Source organism: Chiloscyllium punctatum, chromosome 29, assembly GCF_047496795.1.
Source record: "Chiloscyllium punctatum isolate Juve2018m chromosome 29, sChiPun1.3, whole genome shotgun sequence".
Classification (NCBI taxonomy): domain Eukaryota; kingdom Metazoa; phylum Chordata; class Chondrichthyes; order Orectolobiformes; family Hemiscylliidae; genus Chiloscyllium; species Chiloscyllium punctatum.
Window position 1 is genome coordinate 69,312,472 of NC_092767.1, and position 25,964 is coordinate 69,338,435.

The following is a 25,964-nucleotide window of genomic DNA, read 5'->3' on the forward strand; positions in this document are numbered from 1 at the left end:
GGTAAGCACTGCTGCCTCACAGCAGTTTTGATTCCGGCCTCTAGCGACTGTCTGTGTGGAGTTTGCACATCCTCCCCGTGTCTGCGTGGGTTTCCTCTGGATGCTCCGGTTTCCTCCCACAGTCCAAAGATATGCAGGTCAGGGTGATTTGGCCGTGCTAAATTGCCCATAGTGTTAGGTGCATTAGTCGGGTAAATATGGGGTGGTGAGTAGGTCAGGGTGATTGCTGTTCGGAGGGTCATTGTGGACTTGTTGGGCCAACTGGCGTGTTTCCGTACTGTAGGGAATCTAATCTAGTCTAATCCAATCATGGCGAAGGAGCAGTACACCAAGTGTCAGTTTCCCAGTTTCTCCCTCTAACCCTGTGCATTCTTCCTTTTAAGATAATAATGCAATCCCCTCTTGAATGGTTTGATTAGATGATCCTCTACCACACTGGGACAGTGCATTCCAGATATTAACCATTCAGTGTGTGAAAACGTCTTCCTCATTTTATCATTATATCTTTTATCAATAGTGTTAAACCTGTGCCCACTTGTTTTCCCTCCTTCTGCCAACAGTAGTTTCTTCTTGCATACTTTGTCCACAGCCCAAATGATTTTGAACTCATCTATCAAATGTCCTCTCAACTATCTATGGGCGGCACGGTGGCACAGTGGTTAGCACTGCTGCCTCACAGCGCCTGAGACCCGGGTTCAATTCTCGCCTCAGGCAACTAACTGTGTGGAGTTTGCACGTCCTCCCCGTGTCTGCGTGGGTTTCCTCCGGGTGCTCCGGTTTCCTCCCACACTCCAAAGATGCTAAATTGCCCGTAGTGTTAGGTGAGGGGTAAATGTAGGGGTTGGGTGGGTTGCGCTTCGGCGGGGCGGTGTGGACTTGTTGGGCCGAAGGGCCTGTTTCCACACTGTGTAAGTAATCTAATCTAATCTAATATCTGTTCTCCAAGATCACTGCAGAAATACTCACATTTCATCATATCTGCATTAATTGCTTTTCATTCCTCGTTATTTACATTAAATATCTCCTTCGTGATCCTTGCAGGACCTACGTGTTTATATTTCAGAGAATGAGCATTTCGCAGAATTTAACGACAGTGCTCCACTTTTCTGGGAGCACCTCGATCTGGTGTATGGAGACTGGACGAGTGGAGAATCTGGGACAGGATGTTATGAACACTACGGAGAAATAGAAACAACTGAGGTGTGAGAAAATGGCTTTTGACTGTTTCTTCAATCTGTTTTATAGTAAGAGTTTAAATTCCTGGGAATTACTAGATTCAGTCTGCTCATTGGGCTTTGGGCACCTACTGGGATGCTCACATGTGACATTGCGGCTGTTGCCTGGTGGTACCTGTTCTTGCTGGCTTGGCCTTGGCTGCAGTTGTGTTTCTTGACAAGTCGTGAGGCCTTGCGCCCCCCCCACCCACCCAGACTGTTGTGATGTTGGTCATTGTTGAGCCCGTCAACCTTTTCTGTTCCTTTAAGCTGTTGTGGATCAGGCATGAGGTTAACTCTTGGGTTTTGGGAGGGGAGGGGTCAAGGTGAAGGCCATGTGGAGTTTGGTGCCTCTTCCCCTGTTCTGCCTCTGGTTCTGGGCCACAATCTGTGAGGGGAGTCCTGCAGTCTCCGTGAAGATCTCGCGCAGTGGTGCACATGGAAAGGGTTGCAAGTGAAATGGCTGAGAATGGCCTCAAATCTGAGAGAGGGAGGTATCGCATCAAATGATGCCTGTCAGGTCAGGTTACATTCTGAATTACAGTGAATTGCAGTGAATTACAATCAATGCTTATTGAGATTTCTGGTCCCAATAATGATGCTAAAGTGAAAAGACTTTAAAAGGGGAAATGTTAAAAGTGGGCTCCCTGTTTTGTTATTAGGCTAATAGTCCAGATGTCTGAGAAAATAATACATTTATACCTTCAGCTTGTATCAGATCTGATGAGTATAGAACATTGAACATTACAGCGCAATTTGGGCCCTTTGGCCATTGATGTTGTGCCGACCTACGAAACTAATCTGAAGCCCATCTAACCTACACTATTCCATTTTCATCCATATGTTTATCTAATGACCATTTAAATGCCTTTAACGTTGGCAAGTCCACTACTGTTGCAGGCAGGGCATTCCATGCCCTTACTACTCTGAGTAAAGAAGCTACCTCTGACATCTGTCCTGTAGCTATCACCCCTCAATGTAAACTATGTCACCTCATGCCAGCCATCACCATCCGAGGAAAAAGGCTCTCACTGTCCACCCTACCTAATCCTCTGATTATCTTCTATCTCAATTAAGTTATCTCTCAACCTTCTGTCTAACAAACTGCCTCAAGTCCCTCGGCCTTTCCTCATAAGACCTTCCCTCCATACCAGGCAACATGCTCATAAATCTCCTCTGCACCCTTTCCAAATCTTCCACATCCTTCCTCTAATGTGGTGACCAGAGCTATATGCAATACTCAAAGTGCAGCCGCGCCAAAGTTTTGTACAGCTACAGCATTACCTCATGGTTCCAAAGCTCAATCCCTGTACCAGTAAAAGCTAGCACGCTGTACCCCATCTTAACAACCCTATCAACCAGGGTGGCAACTTTGAGGGATTTACGTATATGGACACAGATGTTTCTGCTCATCTACACAACCAAGAATCTTACCATTATCCCAATATTCTGTATTTCTGTTGCTCCTTCCAAAGTGAATCACCTCTCACTTTTCTGCATTAAACTCCATCTGCCACCTTTCGACCCACCTCTGCAGCGTATCAATGTTCCTCTGTAACCTGCCACATCCTTTGGTACTATCTACAACTCCGCCGACTTTAGTGTCATCTACAAATTTCCTAACTCATCCTTCTATGCTCTTATCTGGGTCATTTATAAAAATGACAAACAGCAGTGGCCCCAAAACAGATCCTTGCGGTATACCACTAGTAACTGAACTCCAGGATGAACATTTCCCATCAACCACCACCTTCTGTCTTCTTTCAGCCAGCCAATTTCTGATCCAAATCACCCTCAATCCCATACCTCCATATTTTCTGCAATGACTTATCGTGGAGAACCTTATGGAGTCCTTGCTGAAATCCATAGACACCACATCAACCGTCTTTACACTCTTCTACCTGTTTGGTCACCTTCTCAAAGAACTCAGTGAGGTTTGTGAGGTATGACGTACCCTTCACAAAACTGTGTTGACTGTCCCTAATCAAATTATTCCTTTCTAGATGATTATAAATCCTATTTCTTATAACCCTTTCCAACATTTTACTCACAACCAAAGTAAGGCTCACTGGTCTCTAATTACCAGTGTTGTCTCTACTCCCCTCCTTGAACAAGGGGGCAACATTTTTTGTGATCCTCCAGATTTCTGGCACTACAGGAGCTGTATTCCTGTAGACAGTGACGATAAAGATCAAAGCTAAAGGCTCTGCAATCTCATCCCTGGCTTCCCAGAGAATCTTAGGTTAAATCCCATCTGGCCCAGGGGACTTATCTACTTTCACGCTTTCTGGAATTGCTAACATCTCCTCTTTGTGAATCTCAATCCTGTCTAGTCTAGTAGCCTGTATCTCAGTATTGCCTGTATCTCAGTATTCTCCTCAACGACATTGTCTTTTTCCACTTTGAATACTGACGAAAAATATTCATTTAGCACCTCTCCTATCTCCTCGGACTCCACACACAACTTCCCACTACTGTCCTTGATTGGCCCTAATCTTACGTTAGTTGTTTGTTTATTCATGACCTATCTAGAGAAAGCCTTAGGGTTTTCCTTGATCCTACCTGCTAGCGACTTCTCATATCCTCTCCTGACTCTTCTTAGCTCTCTCTTTAGGTCTTTCCAGATTAGCTTGTAACTCTCAAGTGCCCAAACTGAGCCTTCACGTCTTATCCTTACATAAGCTTCCTTCTTCCTCTTGACAAGAGATTCACCCACTTCCTCCCAGCCTGTCAGGTACATACTTATCAAGGACACGCAGTAGCTGTTCCTTGAATAAGCTCCACATTTCAGTTGTGCCCATCCCCTGCAGTTTCCTTCCCCATCCTGTGCATCCTAAATCTTGCCTAAACGCATTATCATTGCCTTTCCCCTAGTTATAACTCTTGCCCTGCGGTGTGTATATATATATATATTATATCCCTTTCCATCGCTAAAGGAAACATAACCGAATTGTGGTCACTATCATCAAAGTGCTCACCTACCTCCAAATCTAACACCTGGCCTGGTTCATTACCCAGTACCGAATCCAATGTGGCCTCGCCCCTTGTTGGTTTGTCTGCATACTGTGTCAGGAAACCCTCCTGCACACATTGGACAAAAACTGACCCATCTAAAGTACTCGAACTGTAGCATTTCCAGTCAATATTTGGAAAGTTAAAGTGCCCCATAACAGCTACCCTGCTACTCTCACTCCTATCCAGAATCATCTTTGCTATCCTTGTCTCTACATCTCTGGAACTATTCAGAGGCCGATAGAAAACTCCCAACAGAGTCACCTTTCCTTTCCTGTTGGTAACCTCAGCCCAAATTACCTCAGTAGACGAGTCCTCAAACATCCTTTCTGCCACCGTAATACTGTCCTTGACTAACAATGCCACGCCTCCCCCTCTTTTACGACCTTCCCTGTTCTTACTGAAACATCTAAACCTCGGAACCTGCAGCAACCATTCCTGTCCCTGCTCTATTCATGTCTCCAAAAAGGGCACAGCATTGAAGTCCCAGGTACCAATCCATGCTGCAATTTCATCCACCTTATTCCGGACACACTTCAAACCACTTTTGTGGCTGCGGGTACACTCTTGCGATTTCAAAACCTTATTTCTGACCTGACTACTCTCAACCTCCTGGACACTGGAACTACAATTTTAGGTTCCCATCCCCCTGCTGAATTAGTTTAAACCCTCTTGAAGAGCATTAGCAAATATCCCCCCAGGATATGGGTATCCATGTGGTTCAGGAATAGACCATCCTGTTTGTAGAGGTCCCACCTACCATAAAATAAGCCCCAGTTATCCAAGTATCTGAATTCCTCCCTCCTGCACCATTCCTGTGGCCACAAGTTCAACTCCTCTCTCCCTATTCCTTGCCTCACGCAGATAACAAACCAGAGATAACAACTCTGTTTGTTCTCGCTTCTACCCTAGCTCCCTGAATTTCTGCATTAAATCCTCATCCCTATTCCTACCTATGTCATTGGTGCCTATGTGGGCTGCGAGTTGGGGCTGCTCCCCCACCCCCTTAAGAATCCCAAAAACAAATCGGAGACATCGTGAACCCTGGCATTAGTTTTGTGGGTGGCACAGTGGCTCAGTGGTTAGCACTGCTGCCTCACAGCACCAGGACCCGGGTTCAATTCCAGCCTCGGGCGACTGTCTGTGTGGAGTTTGCACATTCTCCCCATGTCTGTGTGGGTTTCCTCCGACAGTCCAAAGATGTGCCATGCTAAATTGTCCATAGTGTTAGGTGCATTAGTCAGAGGGGAGTGGGACAGAGTTCTCAAATTTGTTACGCATTGCGCTTACAAAATAAAAAATAACTTGATGTTGCTCGTAAATGACAGGGTGTAATTTTAACGAACTATTTACATTCTTGATTTTCTCCTCACCAGAGAAAACTGTTTCTCTGTATGTACCTTCTTGTTGCTTTTAATGTTAGATGTGTCTCAACTGGGTAATCCTCTGTCTCCCAGATCCTAGGAACACAGCCAGGTTTTTCAACCTCCTCCCACTCCCCCCTGGCCCCCAATCAACTGTCCAAGAACTTTGAAAAGGGGTTGACAATTCCTCATTGTATTGAGGTGATGTAGAATTTTGTGAGTCGTGATTAGTGATATTCTGTCAATGGTACAGTCACACTTTGGGTTCTATGTTTGCAGGCTAATTGCTACGTTCAGATGTGGTTAAAATGGTGATTTTTAAAAAAAAAAATTGTAATCTCCAAATAGAATCCCTACAGTGTTGAAGTAGGCCGTTTGGCCCATCGACTTCTTACCTATCCGAAGAGCATCCCACCCAGACCCCTCCCCTACCCTATCCCTACATTTCCCATGGCTAACTTACGCATCCCTAGACACTATGGGCAATTTAGCATGACCAGTCCACCTAACCTGCTCCCCTTTGGATTGTGGGAGGAAACTGGAGCACCTCGAGGAAACTCATGCAGACATGGGGAGAATTTGCAGAGTCCACTCAGGCAGTCACCCAAGGGTTGAATTGAACCAGTTCACTGGTGCTGTGAGCTGAAAATGTGTTGCTGGAAAAGTGCAGCAGGATTCCTGAAGAAGGGCTGATGCCCGAAACGTCGATTCTCCTGTTCCTTGGATGCTGCCTGACCTGCTGTGCTTTTCCAGCAACACATTTTCAGCTCTGATCTCCAGCATCTGCAGTCCTCACTTTCTCCACTGGTGCTGTGAGGCAGCACTGCTAACCACTGAGCCACATTGTTGAATAATAGGGAATACAGTGCATTGTTGAAGCAAATTTGTCTTAGTTTTGAAAATTAGCAATAATTTGAGTATGTTGTGATATCGGTCGGTGTTAATTAGGCTTCAGTTTTCGCCATCAGTCAGGATTTATTAGAGTTGTTAAATGTAAACCTGAAAATAACACTCACTATTTCTATTACAGCATATGAAATCCAATGGTTCCATGTACATTCACATATATTTCACCAAGAGCGGGTATCATCCCGATCCAATGAGGAAAGCCCAGTACAGACGCCTGGCTACAGTGTCAACATCAAGAAGTAAGCCAAAGTACATCTTCAATTTGTGGAGGGGCCGGTGTTGGACTGGGGTGGACAAAGTCAGAAGTCACACAACACCAGGTTGTAGTCCAACGGGTTTATTTGAATCACAAGCTTTTGGAGCGCTGCCCCTTCATCAGGTGAGCTTGTGAACTTGAAAGCTTGTGATTTGTTTGGCCTGTAACCTGGCGTTGTGTGATTTCTGACTTTGTCTACCTTCAGTTTGGGGGAGATAGTGACATAGTGGTATTATCATTAGATTAGTAATCCAAACATCCTTTTTTTTCCCCTGTCTGTTTTTCTGTGTGTGTGTAAGGAGGAGCGTGCGAGGGGATTAGAATTTTAACAATACTGTTATATGCTGATGGCTCATAATTGTTTACCTACATCTGGAGGCTGTTTGTTTGTAATAAATAGTAATTCTTAAGTGTAGTAACCAGGTCCTTGCTTTTCTGTCAATCTGTGTCTAAAACACAGGTCAGTTGGAAAATTGCGACTCTTTAAAATCTGTACGTTTTGTGATGATTCTGGAAGTAGTGAAGCTTGCTTTCCCGTGTGGTACACTAGTGAGGTTTGATGATGTGTTTGGGAAGCCCAGGAAGGTTTGCAAATCAGTCCTGGTGCTGTGCCTTTCAGGAGTAACCAATGTCTCTTGGTTAACCAGTTGTCCGTTCCTCCCTAGTGTTGAACAAGTACAAGAGGAGGAAGTTTCAAAAGACAAAAAATCTTCTGACTGGGCAGACGGATGCTGACCCTGAAATAATTAAGGTATGTTTGGAAGCTTTTTTTAATGTATTTAAAGCTCTATTGTGAACGTAAATATTTAAAGTTGTTTAATGATGTTGTCTGCGTATTCCTATTTCATTTGCAGCGAGCTGAGGACTATGGACCCGTTGAGATTATTTCCCACTGGCATCCAAACCTCACAGTCCACATCGTAGATGATCACACAGCGTGGTCAATGGGAGCAGTACCACCTCCATTAGACCAGTGTAAGTGGATACTCATTGCCCCTTGACCTTCCGATGAGTCAATTTTGAGTGGAATAGATAGAGTCAATAGCCAGAGACTTTTCCCCAGGGCAGGATTGACTGGTACGAGAAGTCATCGTTTGAAGATATTAGGAGGAAGGTATAAAGGAGACATCAGAGGTAGGTTCTTTATGCAGAGAGTTGTGAATACATGGAATGCGTTGCCAGCTGTGATGGTGGAAGCAGAGTCATTGGGGACATTTAAGCGACTGCTGGACATGCACATGGATAGCAGTGAGTTGAGGGGTGCGTAGGTTAAGTTACTATATTTTACATTAGGATTAAACCTTGGCACGACATCATGGTCCAAAGGGCCTGTTCTCTACTGTAATTTTCTACGTTCTAATTTTCTTCCTTTTTCAAAGTGTTAGAGCAGTTAGCAACTGTGTGGTGAAATGCAGTTACCAATGTAATGTGAAGCCCAGCAATGTACCCTGTTTCTGTACACCTTGGCAATATGTGTCTTAAGGACTTGCCCGTTAAACTGAAGCAGACTCATATAGCAGCAATAGTTCACTTAGTGAACTGCTGCTGGGTTTGCTTTTTTAATAATGATTTCCCTGCTAGCAGTGGGCAGAAGGGTGAGATTTAACTGCTTATTGAGAAACTGTGTCGCCAGTCTAGAATAAAATTGGCTGCTGCTTGGCAAAATCATATTTTTTTCACCAATATTTTCAATAATGAAAGAAGTAACTTGCATCTGTGTAGCATCTTTTTTGCGTAGAAAGAGATCCACTACACTGCTTGGAGTCACGAGTGGAAATTATAATGTTGAGCCAAAGAAGCAGGCATTAAGGCTGTTGAGCACGAGCTTGGACGGGAAAGTGAGTTTCAGAAGGATTTTAATATAGAATGTAAAGTAGAGAAATTTAGACAGCGAGTTTCAGACCTTTGGACTTCATTTGTTTAAGGCACAGCCACCAATGATGAAATGAGGAGCAAGTGAGATGATCCTGAAATGGAGAGCTTGCTTGGAGTTAGGGTGGGGGAAGTGACAGAGATCAAGACGGGCAGGACTTTGATGGGGCTTGTATGGAGGGGGATGAGAGTTTTATATTTGCACTGGGAAGACTGAGAATGGATGGGTAAATCTCCAGTGTCAGTCTGAACATGACTGAGATGTGTGCTGAGTTAGTAGTTGAGGGCAGGTACTCTTACAGATGTGAAAGTAGGCAAACCGAGAGATATGGATATTGATCGAATTTGATTTGAGATTGAATACAAAGTCATAATTTCATACAGTTCAGTTTAGCGTGTGACGCGATCTGGATGGAGTTGGCGAGACTGCAGATTTCAAATGTGTTGGTGGGAATGATGTAAATGGATAAGTACAAAGTGAATCAAGTGAGAGCTGGTCCACTCTGCTGGACTGTAGAGGGGTGTGGTTCAGTCAACCATATCAAAGGTTGTAGGGCAGACAAGGAAGGATATTGCACACTGATCATAGCTCTCATGGAAGCTGTGAGATTTCATTTTGGGTTTTTTTCAATGTTTTAATAGAGACTTGATTGGAGACATTCAAACTGGAAGACATGAATATAGAAAGTTTAAAATTAATTTTAGAAGCATGGTGCATTCTGAAGATTGTATTCTGGTTAAATTCTTAGACTTAAAATTAGTTATATTTTATAGCACAGTAGAAACACTACCTATAGAGTCATGCAGATCAGAAAACTTGCATCTTTCAGATAAGCCAATCACCTGGACATTATCCCACAAATAGCAGTGTGATACTGCTGTGTAGAGAGTGGCCATTGCGCTTGCAACAGTGACTGAACTTTAAAGTGCTTAATTGGTTACAAAATGGTTTCAGGTGCCTTAAGCTAGCTAAAAGAATTTGTAAATAATTGTATGTTTATTTCATTCTGTTTTATTCCAAGTCTGGGCTGAGTCATAGAGATCTAAAGCACAGAAAAAGATTCTTTGACCTGTCATGTCTGCAGTGGTCAAAAACAACCACCCAACTATGCTAACCCATCTTCAAGCACTTGACCCATAACATCGTATGTCTTGCATTGCAAGTGCACATCTAAATGCTTATTAAATCTTATGAAAACTTCTGCCTTGACCACCCTTACAGGCAATGAGTTCCAGTTTCGTACAAACCTCTGGGTGAAAGAGTTTTTCTTACACCCCTCTGTAAGCCTCCTGCCTCTTCCCTTAAATCTGTGCCACAGATCGTTAATCCCTCTATCAAAAGGAAAAGTTTCTTCCTGTCTACTCCATCTATGCACCCCATCATTTTAGACTTTGCAACCATTTCCCCCCCCCGCTCAATCCTCTCTACTCAAAGGAGAACAGTCCCAGTCTGTCCAACCTCTCTCCATTACTGAAACTCTCTAGCCCAGGTATTGTTCTGGTAAATCGCCTCTGCATCCTCTCCAGTGCTATCACTTCCCTGCTATAATATGGGTTCCAGAACTGCATACAGTACTCTAGCTGTGGCCAAGCCAATGTTTTATACATTCCAGCATAAGCTCTCTTCTCTTAAACTCTCTGAAACATAGAAAAGGCATGTCAGTTGGTTCATAGAATTGGCAACTTAAAAAGAGTTGTGGTGCTTACTAGTCCCTCATCTTGTATCTCCTTGAACTTTTCATGTTTATTTATGTAACTCTGTTTAAAAGTAATTATGGATTGTACTTCCAACTCTATTTTGACCTTTGAAGAATTTGCACTTAAAAATTGTCCTCCCAAATTCTCCCTCATCTTTTGCTGATCTTAAAGTCCCTCTAATTCCCAACTTGTTGACTGATTTTTTTTTTCCCTGTTTGCTGTATCAAAATTTTTCTTTATGGATCATCCAGTCAATTATCCTGCTGACCGCGTCCACTCTGGTGAAAAGCCAGTTTCTTTACTCTCCCCTTTATAATCATCCTCTTTAAGATCATTTCAATGTATCGCTTCCACATCAATTCTATGGCTAAAATCAAGCATGCAAAATCTGGGCAGGCTGCTCACTGAGATCTATTTTTCTGGTTTGTTTTCTTGCTGTTCATTTTTGAAATCTAAGATTAAATGTAGAAATATACAAACATAGGAAATAGGAGCAGGAGTAGGCTTTTCGACCCTTCGAGCCTATACCACCATTCAACAGGATCGTGGCTGATCATGCAACTTCAGTATCCGCCACCCGCGCTCTCCTCATACCCCTTGATCTTTTTAGCCGCAAGTACCACGTCTAGCTCCCTCTTGAATATTCCTGATGAACTGGCTCCAACAACTTTGTATGGTAGAGAATTCCACAGGTTCACAACTCTGAGTGAAGAAATTGTTCCTCATCTCAGTCTTGAATGGCTTACCCCTTATTCTGAGACCTTGACCCCGAGTTCTACACTTCTTCCCCAACATTGGGTCTATTCTTCCTGCATTTAGCCTATCCAGTCCCAGTCAGACTTTTACATGTTTCTACGAGGTCCCACCTCATTCTTCTCAATTCTGGTACGTACATGCCCCACCAATCCAGTCTTCCTTCATATGTCAGTCCTGCTATCCTAGGAATCAGTCTGGCGAACCATCACTGAACTCCCTCATTCGTAAACATGTCCTTCCTCAGACTAGGAGACCAAAGTTGCACACAGTACTCAAAATGTGGCCTCTCCAAGGCCCTGTGTAACTGTAGCAAAACATCCTCCCTCTGATACTCAAATCCTCTCGCTATGAAGGCCATTCTGTCATTAACTTTCCCCACCACCTGCTGCGACTGCATGCCAACCATCAGCCGACTGTTTCACCATGACACCCAGGACTCCTCACACCTCACCTTTTCCTAAACCACCACCATTCGGATAGTAATCTGCCTTCCTGTTTTCTCGACCAAAGTGGATTACCTCACATTTATCCACATCGCATCGCATTTGCCGAGTATTTGCCAACTCAACCAGTCAGGCCAAGTCACCCTGCAGCCTCTTAGCATCCTCCTCACAGCACCCACTACCACCCAGACTAGTGTCATTTCCTGAGTTGTTAAAATATAAACTTGTGCTCCCACTCGTAATCATCAGTCCCCTCCATTTCCATGCACTTAGTGTTCCATGGATAAAGAAGGATAAGTCAACCACATCAGTGTTCTGTGACTCCTTTTCTGGTTTCATGTTGCTGATTGGTCCCTTGATCACTAAATAGGGGATTAACTTGCTATACCTATGTATCCAGTGGCTGGTCCCAGAATTGTAAGATTAAAACTTCATGATCTGTATTGCGTTTTTTTTCGTCCTCAGCATGTGCATGGCTTCAATCTCTCTGGACGAGACAAAGTTTTATTTTAACTATGAGCTACTTTATTTCCTGGTGACTAAAATGTACAAAGCACTGAGATTGGTGGGACCTACTCAGTTATCATTTCTGTTCACTCACTGTTCAAAAATCAAGATGAGGAGTTGCTAAGCCACTCTAGGTCGTCTGAGTTAAAAGGCTAACTTGTGCTGTTCACCCAACTCCGACATAGTCTGGACATTTTTCCCCACTTAAAGTCTGAAGCTTCCCTTCCTCCCCTGCACTGACTTCTAGGGACTATTCCCATCATCCCCAGTTAGGGCCTGACCACGAAAGTTCAGCTGCAGTCTCTGGGTCAGGTGAGAGTCCATTGGGCGAAAGTTGCTATTTATTTTAAGGCCCCATTGTGAACGTTGTGCTGTCACTGGCTTTATCCCTCTTTGCCAGCCTCCGACTTAGACCTCTGCTGATACCTAAGCACTGGAGTCTGTCTTCTGCCTTTTTAAACCCTCGCACAGACCCCATTGTCCAACAGCAAGGTGCACAGTCTTTCTCCAAATAAAGAAGCCTGCCCAATGATTTGAGCCTGTTGGTCATTGTGCATTATTAATTCCCACTTATTTTCCTTGTGACATACAGTCCAGCTCAGGAAAGTAAGCTTCCTCTTGGCAAACTTCAGCTTCTTGTGAAATTAAAGCTCAGCGTTGTGCATCTGGAACCACTTCTCTGTCGGGGAAAATGCCCAAAGAACCTTCAGCTACAGTGGGAGGTGTTGGCTGCAAATTCTGCTGACACTTGCTAGCACAGTAGCATCTGTTTGATAATTCAGTGCCTTCAGGAGACAACAATGGGGACACATTATTGATTTGAGGAACACTGCGGGATTGTATGCAAGAGACTAGCATTTGTTTTGATGTTATTGTACATTTTAGTCAGAGCCAAGATTGTTTTTAATTTGTGTTCGTACAGAACGTACATACTAACGTACGAAGACAATGCTTTTAGGGACTATTCCCTTCACCCCCAGATAGGGCAAAAAATTAGTCCCTCCTATTTTGTACTACCCTCTATTTCTAATATTGATTGGTCATACAGTTATATTGATTATGGTCGCTGGTCACATAAACTGCAGTACTGCTCAAACAACCATTGATTGCCTCTGCATGACTGAAAATGGTCTTTTGGACTCTGGCCAGAGAATAGTAGTCAAGCTTTGAGGCTTAGATGAAAAATACATTCAAGTATTGTCTTGATAGCCCCAACACAACAGCAAACTCTGACTCATGAGGCAGGAGCCATCTAAAGCTAATTTTCAATTTGAGGGGCATTTTCATAAGCACAAATATTTGTTCTAAATTGGCATAAAGATTTAGGGAAAAAAAAGATGTTGACCATCGATTAGTTATTTCATATTTCTCAGTACTTTTCCTCCTTTTGAGAAATGGTGAAAGTACTGGAAGGAATAGTAGGCTGATTGTTAAGCTGCTGATGAGCGCTACTTCCCTGACCAACCAGTCCTGAAATGGGACTTGAACCTGGTACGTCTGGTTGAAAGGTACTCGCCTACTGAGGCCTTCAGTCTCATAAAGGGGTTTTGACAGACTAAGAAGGGAAAGATATTCTTATTGGCAGATATAAACCAGAGGACGTTGATCAAAGGCAGACCTTTTGATTTTACAGCGGACCTGGAATGCACTGCTGGAAAGACTAGTGGAAAGAAGCTTAATTTTTAAAAGCAAATTGGCTTAAGACTTGAAGGAGTAAATTTGCAGGGTAGTGAGCAATGGGTATTTGAACTGGAACGAAATTGGATTGCTCTTGCAGAGAGCATCTACAGGTGCGATGGACTTGATGACACCCCTGTGCTGTATCCTTTTATAATTTAGTGTGTAAGAACCCATTGTATTTGTCACCTTATTTAAGGAAGGGTTTCAGTGTGTTGGAAATAGTTGCCAGGCCGGTTGCCAGAATGAGCATGTTGTCTTATGTTTGTATCAGCTGGAGTTCAGAAGTGAAAGAAGTAACTTAATTGGAATAAATAAGATCGAGGGTTCTTAATAGGGTGGGTGAGGAGAGGATGTTCCTCTCATGAGACAATCTAGAACCAGGAGTCAGTGTTTAAAAATCATGGTCACCCATTTAAAATGGTGATGAGTTGAAATATTTTTGAAAGCTGAGTGTCTTTGGAACTCTCTTCTAGAAAGGGCGGTGGAAGTCTTTGAATATTTTTAAGGCACAAATGTTAAACAAGGAGGTAGGAGTTTATCGGGTTAGGTAGGACTGTGGAGTTGTTGAACGGTGGAGCAGGCTGAATGGCCTTCTGCTCCTAATTCATATATTTATGTGTGAGATTGAGCACATGCCACAGTGACTGATTTTGGTCAGTCTGTTGTGAATGATGTGGTCATTTCCCATTGCAATGTCATTATTGATCCTTTCCCCATATTTTGCCCAGAAAAAAAAAGCTGCAGTTTGTCTTAAGCACAAATATTACGGGATGAGTGTGGTCAAACTTATATTTATATAGTACCTTATCACCTTCTTATCATGTTCCAAAGAGCTTTATAGCCAATGAATTACTTTAGTAATGCAGACGCTGTTTTGATGTATGTCGTTTAATCCTAAGAGTTGGATATGAAATGGATGACTGCCTTAACATGATGTTGAGGAAGAAATGTTGACTAGGATATAAGGAGCCGCCTGCTTTTCACATTTGCAGTGATGTTTGTTTATAGCTTGCTGAACTCTCAGACGAGGCTTTAGTTCTAACGTCTTGTCCTTGCAAAGCTACTTGGATGACTTGGCATTTCCGTGGGGCCAGCTTAAACTGTGTATTCAGGTCCAAGAATTTGCTGGGAGCACCCCGAACCTTCTGAGTAAAGGGCAAAGGTTTGACTGCATGAGGCAAGGTGACACATGACTGCCCATCCCTGTGACAAGTTCCAAAGTACTGGGTGGTAATCATTAGAGAGTGTAATTAAAGAAACGGCACAGAGTTAAATGCTGAACTGAAAGCTTTACCAGATGCTGGAAATCTGAAATTATCAGAGAATGCTGCAGAACCACAGCAGGTCTGGTAGCATCTGTGGACAGGGAAATAGAATCAACATTTCAACTCTGTATGACCGGGGTTGAAGCTATAAGGAGAGGCTGAATAGGCTGGGGCTATTTTCCCCGGAGCGTTGGAGGCTGAGGGGGGAACCTTAGAGTAGTTTGTTATTCATGCCCCTCCTCATTTTATAAAGGCTTTTTTCCAGGGTGAGGGAACCTAAAACTAGAGGACATGTGGTTAGGGTGAGAGGAGAAAGAAATAAAAGGGTCCTAAGGGCTAACTTTTTCATGCAGAGGGTGGTGTGTGTATGGAATGAGCTGCCAGAGGAAGTGGTGGAGGCTGGTACAATTACAACACTTAAAAAGCATTTGAATAGGTATATGGATAGGAAGGGTCAGAAGTCACACAACACCAGGTTATAGTCCAACAGGTTTATTTGTAATCACAAGCTTTTGGAGCGCTGTTCCTTCATCAGGTGAAGTCCGAAGGAGCAGCGCTCGAAAAGCTTGTGATTTGAAATGAGCCTGTAGGACTATAACCTGGTGTCATGTGACTTCTGACTTTGTCCACCTCAGTACCTCCACATCATGGATATAAGGGGCTTAGAGGGATATGGACCAAGTGCTGGCAAATGGGGCTAGATTAATTTAGGATATCTGGTCAGCATGGATGAGTTGGACCAATGGTCTGTTTCTAGTCTGTACATCTGAGTCTGTCACCCTTAGTCAGTTCTGAAGACGTGTCATACCAAGTTTGTAGCAATATGTCTGTTTCTCTCTCCATGGTGCTGCCAGACCCCTGCTGATTTCGCCAGCATTCTTTGTGTTAGAGAAAAACGCTGGTTTGATTTTGAATCAGTAGTTTCACTTTTTTTCTTATATAAGCACTTTTTACATGTATATGCGCCATTACTTGAAAGGAATTCAAATTCAACATTGTCTTGATAACTCCTCTCCTTTATACCTGTTTTGTTTGTTCAGTACTGAGGGTGTGCTGCAATGTTGAAGGTGCCATCTTTTGGATGAAACATTAAACCTAGGCCAATTTACTTGCTCTTGCACATAAAAACGATCCTTATTATGAAGGGTAAGGGATTTATCCCTGGTGTCCAGGCCACTGTTCATCCCTCAGTGTCACATAAACCGATTATCTGATTATGCTTGCATTCTAGTTTGCCCCAGTTTGCTATGTGCAAAATTAGTGACTGTTTCCTGCTTTACAGTTCTGATTACACTTCAAAACGTACTTAACTGGCTGTAAAATCTCTGAGACATAAGTTGCTCATGAGATGTGCCATACAAATGGTGGTCTTGCTTTTCATATGTTTGAATCATAGAATCCCTGCAGTGCGGATGCAAGCAATACGGCCCATCAAATCCACACTGATCCTCTGAAGGGCTTCCCACCCAGATTCGTTCCCTACCCTGTCCTCACAATCATGCATTACCCATGGCTAACCCACCTAGCCTGCACATCCCTGGTCACGACAGGGTAATTTTATGTGGGCAATCCATTAGTCTGCACAACTTTGGACTGTGGAAGGAAACTGGAAATCCATGCAGACGCAGAGAGAATGTGTAAACTCCACACACAGTCACACGACACCAAGTTATAGTCCAACAGGCTTATTTCAAATCTCAAGCTTTTGGAGGGTGGAATCAAGCCTCTGTTTCCGGTGCTATGAGGCAGCAGTGCTAACCACTGAGCCACCCAATTGAGTGGAATTTCTAGCCAAGATTGCCCCTCGTGGTCATCACAAAAAGCTATACCTAGATTCTCCAGTGTTGTTCAGCTACAAATTAAATCTTTCTTATGTGATATACAAGTAGAGTCATGGAATACCTATAAGTTGTCAAGTTGAGTGACATTGCATTTGGGTCCTGTTTGGATTTTCCAACAGATGTGAAGTTTGATCCAGTCAGCGGTGACTATTATCCAATCATTTATTTCAATGATTACTGGAATCTACAGAAGGACTACTTCCCCATCAATGCCTCCCTGGAGAAACTCCCTTTGCGTATGACTTACTGCCCGTTGTCGCTGTGGAAATGGCAGCTATACGCGGCGCAGAGTACCAAATCCCCGTGGAATTTCTGGGGGGAGGATTTGTATGACCAACCAGATGAGGAGCAGGATTCCGTTAAGGTTAGTTATCCTTTTAGTATCCAGTACAAGTAACGTTCTTGATTCTGTTGGTCAGCCCGGTTGTCATAGGCATAGAGCACTGCTTATAGTTTCCTGAAAAGCTCAGTAGACACAGAGCAATGTCACAGCATAAATAGACCATTCAACCTGTTACAACTTGTGCCACTGTTCTATGAGATTCCAGTTAATTTGTACCACAGTGTCCATTTATCCTCCCTTTCTCCATATCCCCAAATACCCTCAAACTGCCAGATGCCTCTTAATCCTCATCTTGAAAGTTTCAGCATCCTTTGGGACAGGCGATGATGTAGTGAGTAAGTAATCCTGAGATCCAGGCTAATACTCTTGGGGGCATGGTTCAGATCCCCCCATGATAACTGGCTGAATGTAAATTCAATTAATACATTTGGAGTGTAAAGTTAGTCTCTAACAGTGGCCACAATTGTTGTAAAAACCGAACTGGTTTGCTGGCATCCTGTAGGAAAAGGAATTAGCTGCCCTCATCCAGTCTGGCCTACGCGTGACTCCAGACACACAATAATGGTGGTTGACTCTTGACTGCCCTCTGAAATGATTGAGGAGGCCACTCAGTTCAAGGGCAGTGCAGGACGGGCAGCAAACACTGGTGTCGCCAGCCACACCAGAATCTGATGAAGGAACAAAGGAAAAACATTCCCAGCTTTTTGGAGGGGAGATTTTTACTGCCTTTAGTGTGGAGGAGGAAGGGTAACCTGATTTCATGCCTACCTGGCCTAGCTGTAATTTAAGATTGTGACCTCTTGTTTTTGATTTCTCCAGACCTTCTCCCTGGAAGAAATTTCCCTCTGTCTGCCCTATAAAGATCCTGCATAACGTAAAGCACCTCAATCTTCTAAACTCTAGGGTATACCTTCAAGGCTTACAGAACCAATTCTCATAATCCAACCATTTAACTATAGTGAATCTGTGAAGCAGTGAAGATGGTGTCGTAGTATTATGTCTGAGGTAGTAATTCGGAGGTCCAGGCTAATACTGTAATTCCATGGCTAAGATGATGGGAGCTGGTGGAACTTCAACTAATAAGTAAATTTCAAATTGAAAGCCACTCTCAGTAATTAACATCAATTGTCACAAATGCCCCTCTTGTTCACTAATGGCTTTTCAGGAAAGGAAATCCGTCCTTGCACTGTCCAGACGTGACTCCAGACCAACAGCAATGTGGTTGACTCTTAACTGCCCTCTGAAATGGCTCTAGTAAGCCACTCAGCTCAAAAGCAATTGGGGATGGGCAACAAATAACGCCCCTTGCCAGTGACAAGCACATCTGATGAACATATTCCAAGGTCACTGGTTTCAATCAGTGAGAAAACAAATCTGACTTTCTTGGATACAAAGTGGGTGGCTTCAGGTTTCCTCACTTTGTGACCCTGCTCGCTTAACGCTCTAATTTTCCTCCTCCTATGCCTCCTTATTTTGTGTGTTTTGCAAACTTGGATATCCCACTCTCTCTTCTTTTAGTCAAGTTATTAATATGGTGAAACATTCAGATGTCAAGACCGATTCCTGAGGAGTCACCTTGTACCAATTGAAGAATGTTCCTTTCACTCCTACGCTCTCCTATTACCCAATCACTTACCGATTTAATTGGTTACTGTTTGAAATCCAGCACAGTAATTCCTCACTACTTTAACGAATGCATTATTTAGTGGATCTCCTGTAATAGACAGAGATATGATCCTCAGTCTTGGTGCGGATCATTTGGTGAGTGCTGTTGAAGAGCAGCGTGCAATCATTGCAGAAACTTCACTTGAAATCAATATCTACTGAGCTTAACAAATGATCTTGTGGTTCTGGTGTGAGTACCGAACTGAGTCAGTGTTAAATCTCCTCCCTCCTCATTCCAAATGAATTACCTAAATACCTTTTTCATTGTGGTCTTGCAGATGCAGAATGCCCACTGCATACCTGTACTGCAGTATAAACCAGTGCTTTCATGAGGGAGTGAAGAAACCTTTCGCTTGATTCACCATCCTGCTAAAATCTAGCTCGATAAAAAGCTTCTCCCTCCTGAGAATATTTTAAATGCTATTACTTTTCCTGTCTGCGGAGACCTGCTATTTTGGAGCTCTGCCAATAGCAGAGTCTTGCAGCAAGGGACTATGGGCTCCATTCAGAATTTTATACATTGAACTCTTCACTAAGTCGGGATGCTAATTGCAGGGGCTCACAGCTCTGATGCCAGTTCACTCAGAACCTGTACAGTATTGAATACAAATGAACTAGTTTCCTCAGTTACTTTAAAATGAAAACAGACCAGAAGGAATTATTAGATTAGATTCCCTACAGTGTGGAAACAGGCCCAATAAATCCACACTGACCCTCTGAAGTGTAATCCACCCAGACCCATTTCCCTCTGACTAATGCACCTAGCAGTATGGGCAAATTAGCTTTGCCAGTTCACCTGACCTGCACATCTTTGGACTGTGGGAGGAAACCGGAGTACCCGGAGGAAACCCATGCAGACATAGGGAGAATGTGCAAACTCCACACAGACAGTCGCCCGAGAGTGGAATTGAACCCAGGTTCCTGGTACTGAGGCAACAGTGCTAACCACTGAGCCACTGTGCCGGCCCAATGGAATTATCGTTCCATCTCAATGGAAACCATAAATTGACTGCGGCTCGGTTACCCCAGCTATGCAAATACTGAAATTGATGTGGGAATAGTATTTGATATCTTGGTTGCTACGGTGACAGTTAAATATTTTGAGAAATGCTTTCCAATGTTCTCCCTTCAATATTGACTTGCATCATCCGACCTTAATTTTCTTTGTTAACTCCATTGCAAAGGTTTGAGAGATTGGGAGTCTTGTGAGCTCCTATAAGTTTACAGCATTCCAACAGATCGCCAGCTACTTGAACGTTCGCTTCCCCTGATGACCAATTTAGCAATGGCGGCAAAATAGTGACGGATGTTTTTGTCACAACTGTGCAACGGTGAAGAAATTTTAGAGAAAAGACACAGAGGGAGTGAGACTGGTGGGCTAACTAATGTGGCTACAGTGAGCTGAACAGCCTCCTTCACTGTTATGTCATTCTTTAGTATCTGCCTGTCAGTGAAATTAACCATAAAGCAGGCAGGATTTAATGCATTTTGCCAGTTTGTTTCACGGTGTGAAAAGAAGATCAGGATTTGCTTAGTGGCTCTTGACTTTTTGTCACGGTTATGTTTCCATTTGTAGTTTTTTTTTGAAACCATTCAATGATTTTAGCGATTGGGCCCAAATATTTTCTGCTTTCTTGATTTAGTCAGGCTGTGACTCCTTTCTCCTGGCCGGGGTAAGGAAATGGAAGCTGAGAGTTGACCGAATTGGCTCTTAAAATTCTAGAGGGTTTGAAGAAGGAAAAAGGTCTGATGTTTCCATATGTGGGAGAGGCCATTAATAAAATAGTCATTAAGAAATCCAATTGGGAATTCAGTGAAACGCCGAATGTGGAACTTGCAAGGGCAGACTTGCAATGGTAGTAAGCCAGTAATCCAGATGTGAAGACTAATTCTCTGGGGCTGTGGACTTCATGTCCCACTGTGGCAGCTCCTGAAATTTAAACTTACTTGATAAATTCAGTTAATTGATTTTTTAAAAATTTCTGGGATTAGAGCCAACCTCCGTAATGGCGACCACAAAGCTATCATTGATTGTCATAAAATCCCCGTCTTGTTCACTACTTCTGTCAGGACACCTGTCATTACCTAGTCCAGGCTCCATGTGACACCAGGCCATCTACAGTGCGGCTGACTCTTAAGGTCCCTCTGAAGTGGCCAAGTAAAACACTCGGTTATACCAAACTACTGCATTGTCTCATGGCATCAGGTCAAAAACTGGAAAGGGCACCTCCTGTCGATACCACCCTCCCTCTGCTGATGAATCAGTTCTGTATTAAGTACCATTTGGAGGACAAACTGAAGATGACAGTGCTACATATAATGCTGTCAATGGAGGGCCTCATTGTCTGTCTACAAGAGTATCTTGGTAGCACCACTACTGATTTGAGGTTAAGCTGGCCATGTCCTTGAAGATATACCTTGCCGTGTTGAGCTTGAGAGATGGTGAGGGACACATCGAGTGACAAGCCAACCAGACCTTGTCTACCAGACAATATTAATAGGAGTGACCACCACACAGTGTTTGTGGAGTCAAAGCTCCATCTTCACACTGAGGTTACCCATCAATTATATTAGGTGGCACAACCACCACACTCAGTGGGATAAATTCAAATCTGATCCAGCCTGTGGAAAGCCAAGCTAAATGACTTCACGATCACTGGATCTGTTCAAAACATCAGTGCAAAACAAAAGCTATTGGCAGCGACCTTCAGTCAGAAGTGACTGATCTATCTTGGCTTCCTCCTTAGTTCTCCAGCATCACAGATGCTAATTTTCTGCAAAACCAGTTCAATCCAAATGATTTTAAGAAGCTAAAGACACTGACTATTACAAAGACTATGATTCTGACAAAATCCTGATGGTAGTACTAAAGACTTGTGCTCCAGAGCTGGCAATGTCTCTGGCAAAACTATCCCAAAACACCCACACTCTGGCATTTACTTGGCAGTGTGGGAAATTGCCCAGGGATTTGTCCTGTCCAAAATCAGCAGGACAAATCCAATTTCGCTAATTATTGTCCACGTTGCAATAAAAAAAATGAAAATCCAATAAGTGGTTGTACATGAAACGGATGGAGAACCAGGTAAGTGTTCTGGGCTTAATTATTCTTTACAATTTACTACAAAATAGCTGTCTGTATTGTCAATATGACTACCCATTGTTTTTCTTCTTTTCCTTTCCGACAGGTTGCTTTGTTGGAAACCAATCCGTATCTCCTAGCAGTAACTATTATTGTGTCAATTGTGCACAGTGTGTTTGAATTCCTCGCTTTCAAAAATGGTGAGACATAACTGCAAAGTGCTTGTTTATTTCCTCGTACTGCACAACCTTCTTGTCCACTGTATGAGAGTCAGTCAGACAACTAGGTCCTTTCCAGTACACCCAGTATAACAATGATCTGAAATGTTCACCTTTCATGGCACTTTATTTATATTTGTGGACAAACCTCCTCAGTTGGTCATTACAGGGTCAGTATTCTGATTATTGTGAAACATGGAGTGTCTCCATCTCCACCCCAACAGAAACTCATCAATAGAGAGCAAAGATCAATGTTTAATCTTCCTGGACTTGAGATCACCTGATCAGTGGATAGAATAGGAGTAGCGAAGAAATCATGAAAGTTGGAAACTTCTGATAAAGCTGCGGTTCCAAGCTATGCTTCGACTGTGATGTTGTTTTGTTATTTTAAAGTCAGAAGTCACATAACACCAGGTTATAGTCCAACAGGTTTGTTTGAAATCACAAGCTTTCGGAGCACTGTTCCTTCGTCAGGTGAAGTCACTACAGCTGACAAAGGAGCAGTGCTCCGAAAGCTTGTGATTTCAAATAAACATTTAGACCATAACCTGGTGTTGTGTGATTTCTGAGCTTGTCCACCCCAGTCCACCTCATCATTTTAAAAGGATTGTTGTCAGAAAGCTCCAAGGTGTACACAGATTAATTTGACCTATCAGGAAAGACTGAACAGGAAAAGAAGTTTGGTTGGTGACTTAAAGTTGTCTTTAAAGAGTTCTGAAGTGTTGACTGTCAAGCAGATGTTTCCACGTTTGGGATGGTTACCAAGATATCCAGTCGAGTATTCAGGAGAAGCTTCTTTATCCAGAGAAAGTAAAGCTTGCTGTCACATGGAGTAGTTGAGGAAAACAGCGTACGTTGCGTTAGGGAAAGCTAGATGAGTACATGAGGGAGAAAGGAATGGGAGTGTATACAAACTGGGCATTGGGAAGGCAGGTGGAACTTTGTGTGGATTTATAAATACCACCATAGAACATTTGTCCCAAGCTGACCTGTTTTCGTACTGAATATTCGATGTCAGTTGATCAGTGTGACTAATTTTTACAGACATTCAGTTCTGGAACAGCCGTCAGTCCCTGGAGGGGCTCTCTGTACGCTCCGTGATTTTTGGTGTCTTCCAGTCTGGTGTCGTGTTGCTGTACATACTGGACAATGAAACCAACTTCGTGGTTCAGGTCAGCGTATTTATTGGCCTCTTGATCGATCTTTGGAAGATCACCAAAGTCATGGATGTGCGGGTAAGAACATTCTCTTCTACTGTACGAAAGCTTGTACAGTGCTTTGCGGAAATAACTCACCATCTTGACTTGGGGAATATATCGTTCTATCACTGTCGCTGGGTCAAAAAGCTGGAATTCCCTCCCCAAGGGTATTGTGGATCATCTCACAGCAGGTGGACTGCAGTGTTCAAGAAGGCAGCTCACTATCACCTTCTCAAGGGCAACCAGGGGTGGGCAATGAATGATAGCCCAGCCAGCAATGCCCACAAAGAAAGAATAACATTACAGTGAAAGCAAGTGGCCAGTCATTGGATGACGCTCCCTAGAGAAACTGTAGAAGCAGTTGGTATTGATTCATTCAAATGCATTTGAGATAGTTTATTTTGTTTGGTAAATACCATTTTGAATCCATAATGTATTGAAGACATTATGTAGTATTGAATGTCACATGCTTGGCTGGAGCACATAACTTTGAACCTGTGGTTTCCAAACTTGTTAAGAAGTTCTCTTCATCTTGTGTCTGGGTCTGGAGTAGACTAATTGATTGAGATTGATTGTAATAATTAAATCAAAACTCTAGTATTGTTTTATCGTGCAATGGATATACCCAGCGTGGTGGTAAGCAAATATGTAAGGTGTTCGACAAGGTTCCCCATTGGAGACTGGTTAGCAAGGTTAGATCACATGGAGTACAGGGAGAACTAGCCATTTGGATACAGAACTGGCTCAAAGGTAGATGACAGAGAATGGTGGGGGAGGGTTTTTTTTTCAGACTGGAGGCTTGTGACCAGTGGAGTGCCACAAGGATCGGTGCTAGGTGCACTATGTTTTGTGTTTTGTATAAATGATTTGGATGTGAGCATAAGAGGCACAGTTAGTAAGTTTGCTGATGACACCAAAGTGGTGTAGTGAACAGTGAAGAAGGTTACCTCTGATTGCAACGGGATCTTGCTCAGATGGGCCAGTGGGCTGAGGAGTAGCAGATGGAGTTTAATTTAGATAAATTCAAGGTGCTGCATTTTGGGAAAGCAAATCTTAGCAGGACTTCTACACTTAATGGTAAGGTCCTAGGGAGTGTTGCTGAACAAAGAGACCTTGGAGTGCAGGTTCATAGCCCCTTAAAAGTGGAGTCGCAGGATAGTGAAGGTGGTGTTTGGTATGCTTTCCTTTATTGGTCAGAGTATTGAGTACAGGAATTGGGAGGTCATGTTGCGGCTGTACAGGACATTGGTTAGGCCACTGTTGGAATATTGCGTGCAATTCTGGTCTCCTTCCTATCGGAAAGATGTTGTGAAACTTGAAAGGTTTAGAAAAGATTTAACAAGGATGTTGCCAGGGTTGGAGAGTTTGAGCTACAGGGAGAGGCTGAACAGGCTGGGGCTGTTTTCCCTGGAGCGTCAGAGGCTGAGGGGTGACCTTATAGAGATTTACAAAATCATGAGGGGCATGGATAGAGTAAATAGACACAAGGTCTTTTCCCTGGGGTGTGGGAGTCCAGAACTAGAGAACATAGGTTTCTGGTGAGAGGGGAAAGATATAAAGGTACCTACGGAGCAACTTTTCCACTTCAGAGTGTGGTATGTCTGTGGAATGAGCTGCCAGTGATGGAGGTCAGTACAGTTGCAACATTTAAAAACACATCTGGTATATGATTAGGAAGGGTTTACAGAGATATGGGCCAGGTGCTGGCTAGTGGGACTAGATTGGGTTGGGGATAGCTGGTCGGTATGGACGAGTTGGAGCAAAGAATCTGTTTCTGTGCTGTACATCTGTATGACGCAGAGCCTCTGTTGTGAGGAAGGGTCATTGAACCCGAAACTTTAAAGCTGATCTCTCTCCACGGATGCTGCCAGACCTGCTGAGCCTTCCCAGCAATTTCTGGTTTAGTTTCACATAAAGTTGGTCTTTTTCGCCTGGTAACTGTTGTTTCTGAAAGCTAAGGGAAGTGTATAGTTATACCGCCCAGAGGATTTTTGTTTACAAATGACCAATACATCTTATTTCTCAACAAATCACAAAACATGCAATGACATTTTTGAACTCTAAGAAAATAAGCTGTTATTTTCCTATTATTGCCCTGTCTAATTTGCATTGAACTAAAGGAACAAAAGAAGGTATTTCTTTTAGAAATGAAAGAACCAGAGAACCATCCCTGATGTTAGAGCTCTCTTCTGATTGCAGAGAGACCAGATTGTAATGTACAAGCTAAGAGCAGGAGTAAGCCATTTGCTCTGCCATTCAGAGATCATCAAGCTCTGATTATGGCCTGAACCTCACTTTACAATGTACTCCTGAGAACCAATAACCCTCTTGTCAGTCAAGAATCTGTCCACCTCGACCTTAAGAGTATTCAATAACCCTGACCTGACTCCATAAGAAAGATGCAAAGGCACATAACACTCAAAATACTCCTCGTCTTTGACTTAAATGGGAGACCACCGATTTATCAAACTGTATTCCCTAGTTCTAATCTCCTGCATTTAGTACTGTGGTTACTGAATGGCTGCTTATTTCGTGTGTACAATTTGTTCGTGGGATATTACGATGTGGAATTGAGATAAATGCAAGGTGCTGCATTTTGGGAAAGCAAATCTTAGCAGGACTTCTACACTTAATGGTAAGGTC

At 43.1% G+C, this 25,964-nt stretch overlaps 1 protein-coding gene across 2 annotated transcripts in view; it reads left to right on the forward strand.

Annotated features, from left to right (window-relative positions):
* Positions 1–25,964, forward strand: part of clptm1 (CLPTM1 regulator of GABA type A receptor forward trafficking) — a 64,539-nt gene that overhangs the window by 25,539 nt on the left and 13,036 nt on the right. For both annotated transcript variants that reach the window (XM_072549351.1, XM_072549352.1), the window contains exons 4-10: positions 1,042–1,200; positions 6,621–6,738; positions 7,421–7,506; positions 7,610–7,730; positions 16,937–17,181; positions 22,011–22,104; positions 23,167–23,357. In XM_072549351.1, coding sequence (XP_072405452.1) covers positions 1,042–1,200; positions 6,621–6,738; positions 7,421–7,506; positions 7,610–7,730; positions 16,937–17,181; positions 22,011–22,104; positions 23,167–23,357 — 1,014 coding nt within the window. The remainder of the gene's footprint in view (positions 1–1,041; positions 1,201–6,620; positions 6,739–7,420; positions 7,507–7,609; positions 7,731–16,936; positions 17,182–22,010; positions 22,105–23,166; positions 23,358–25,964) is intronic.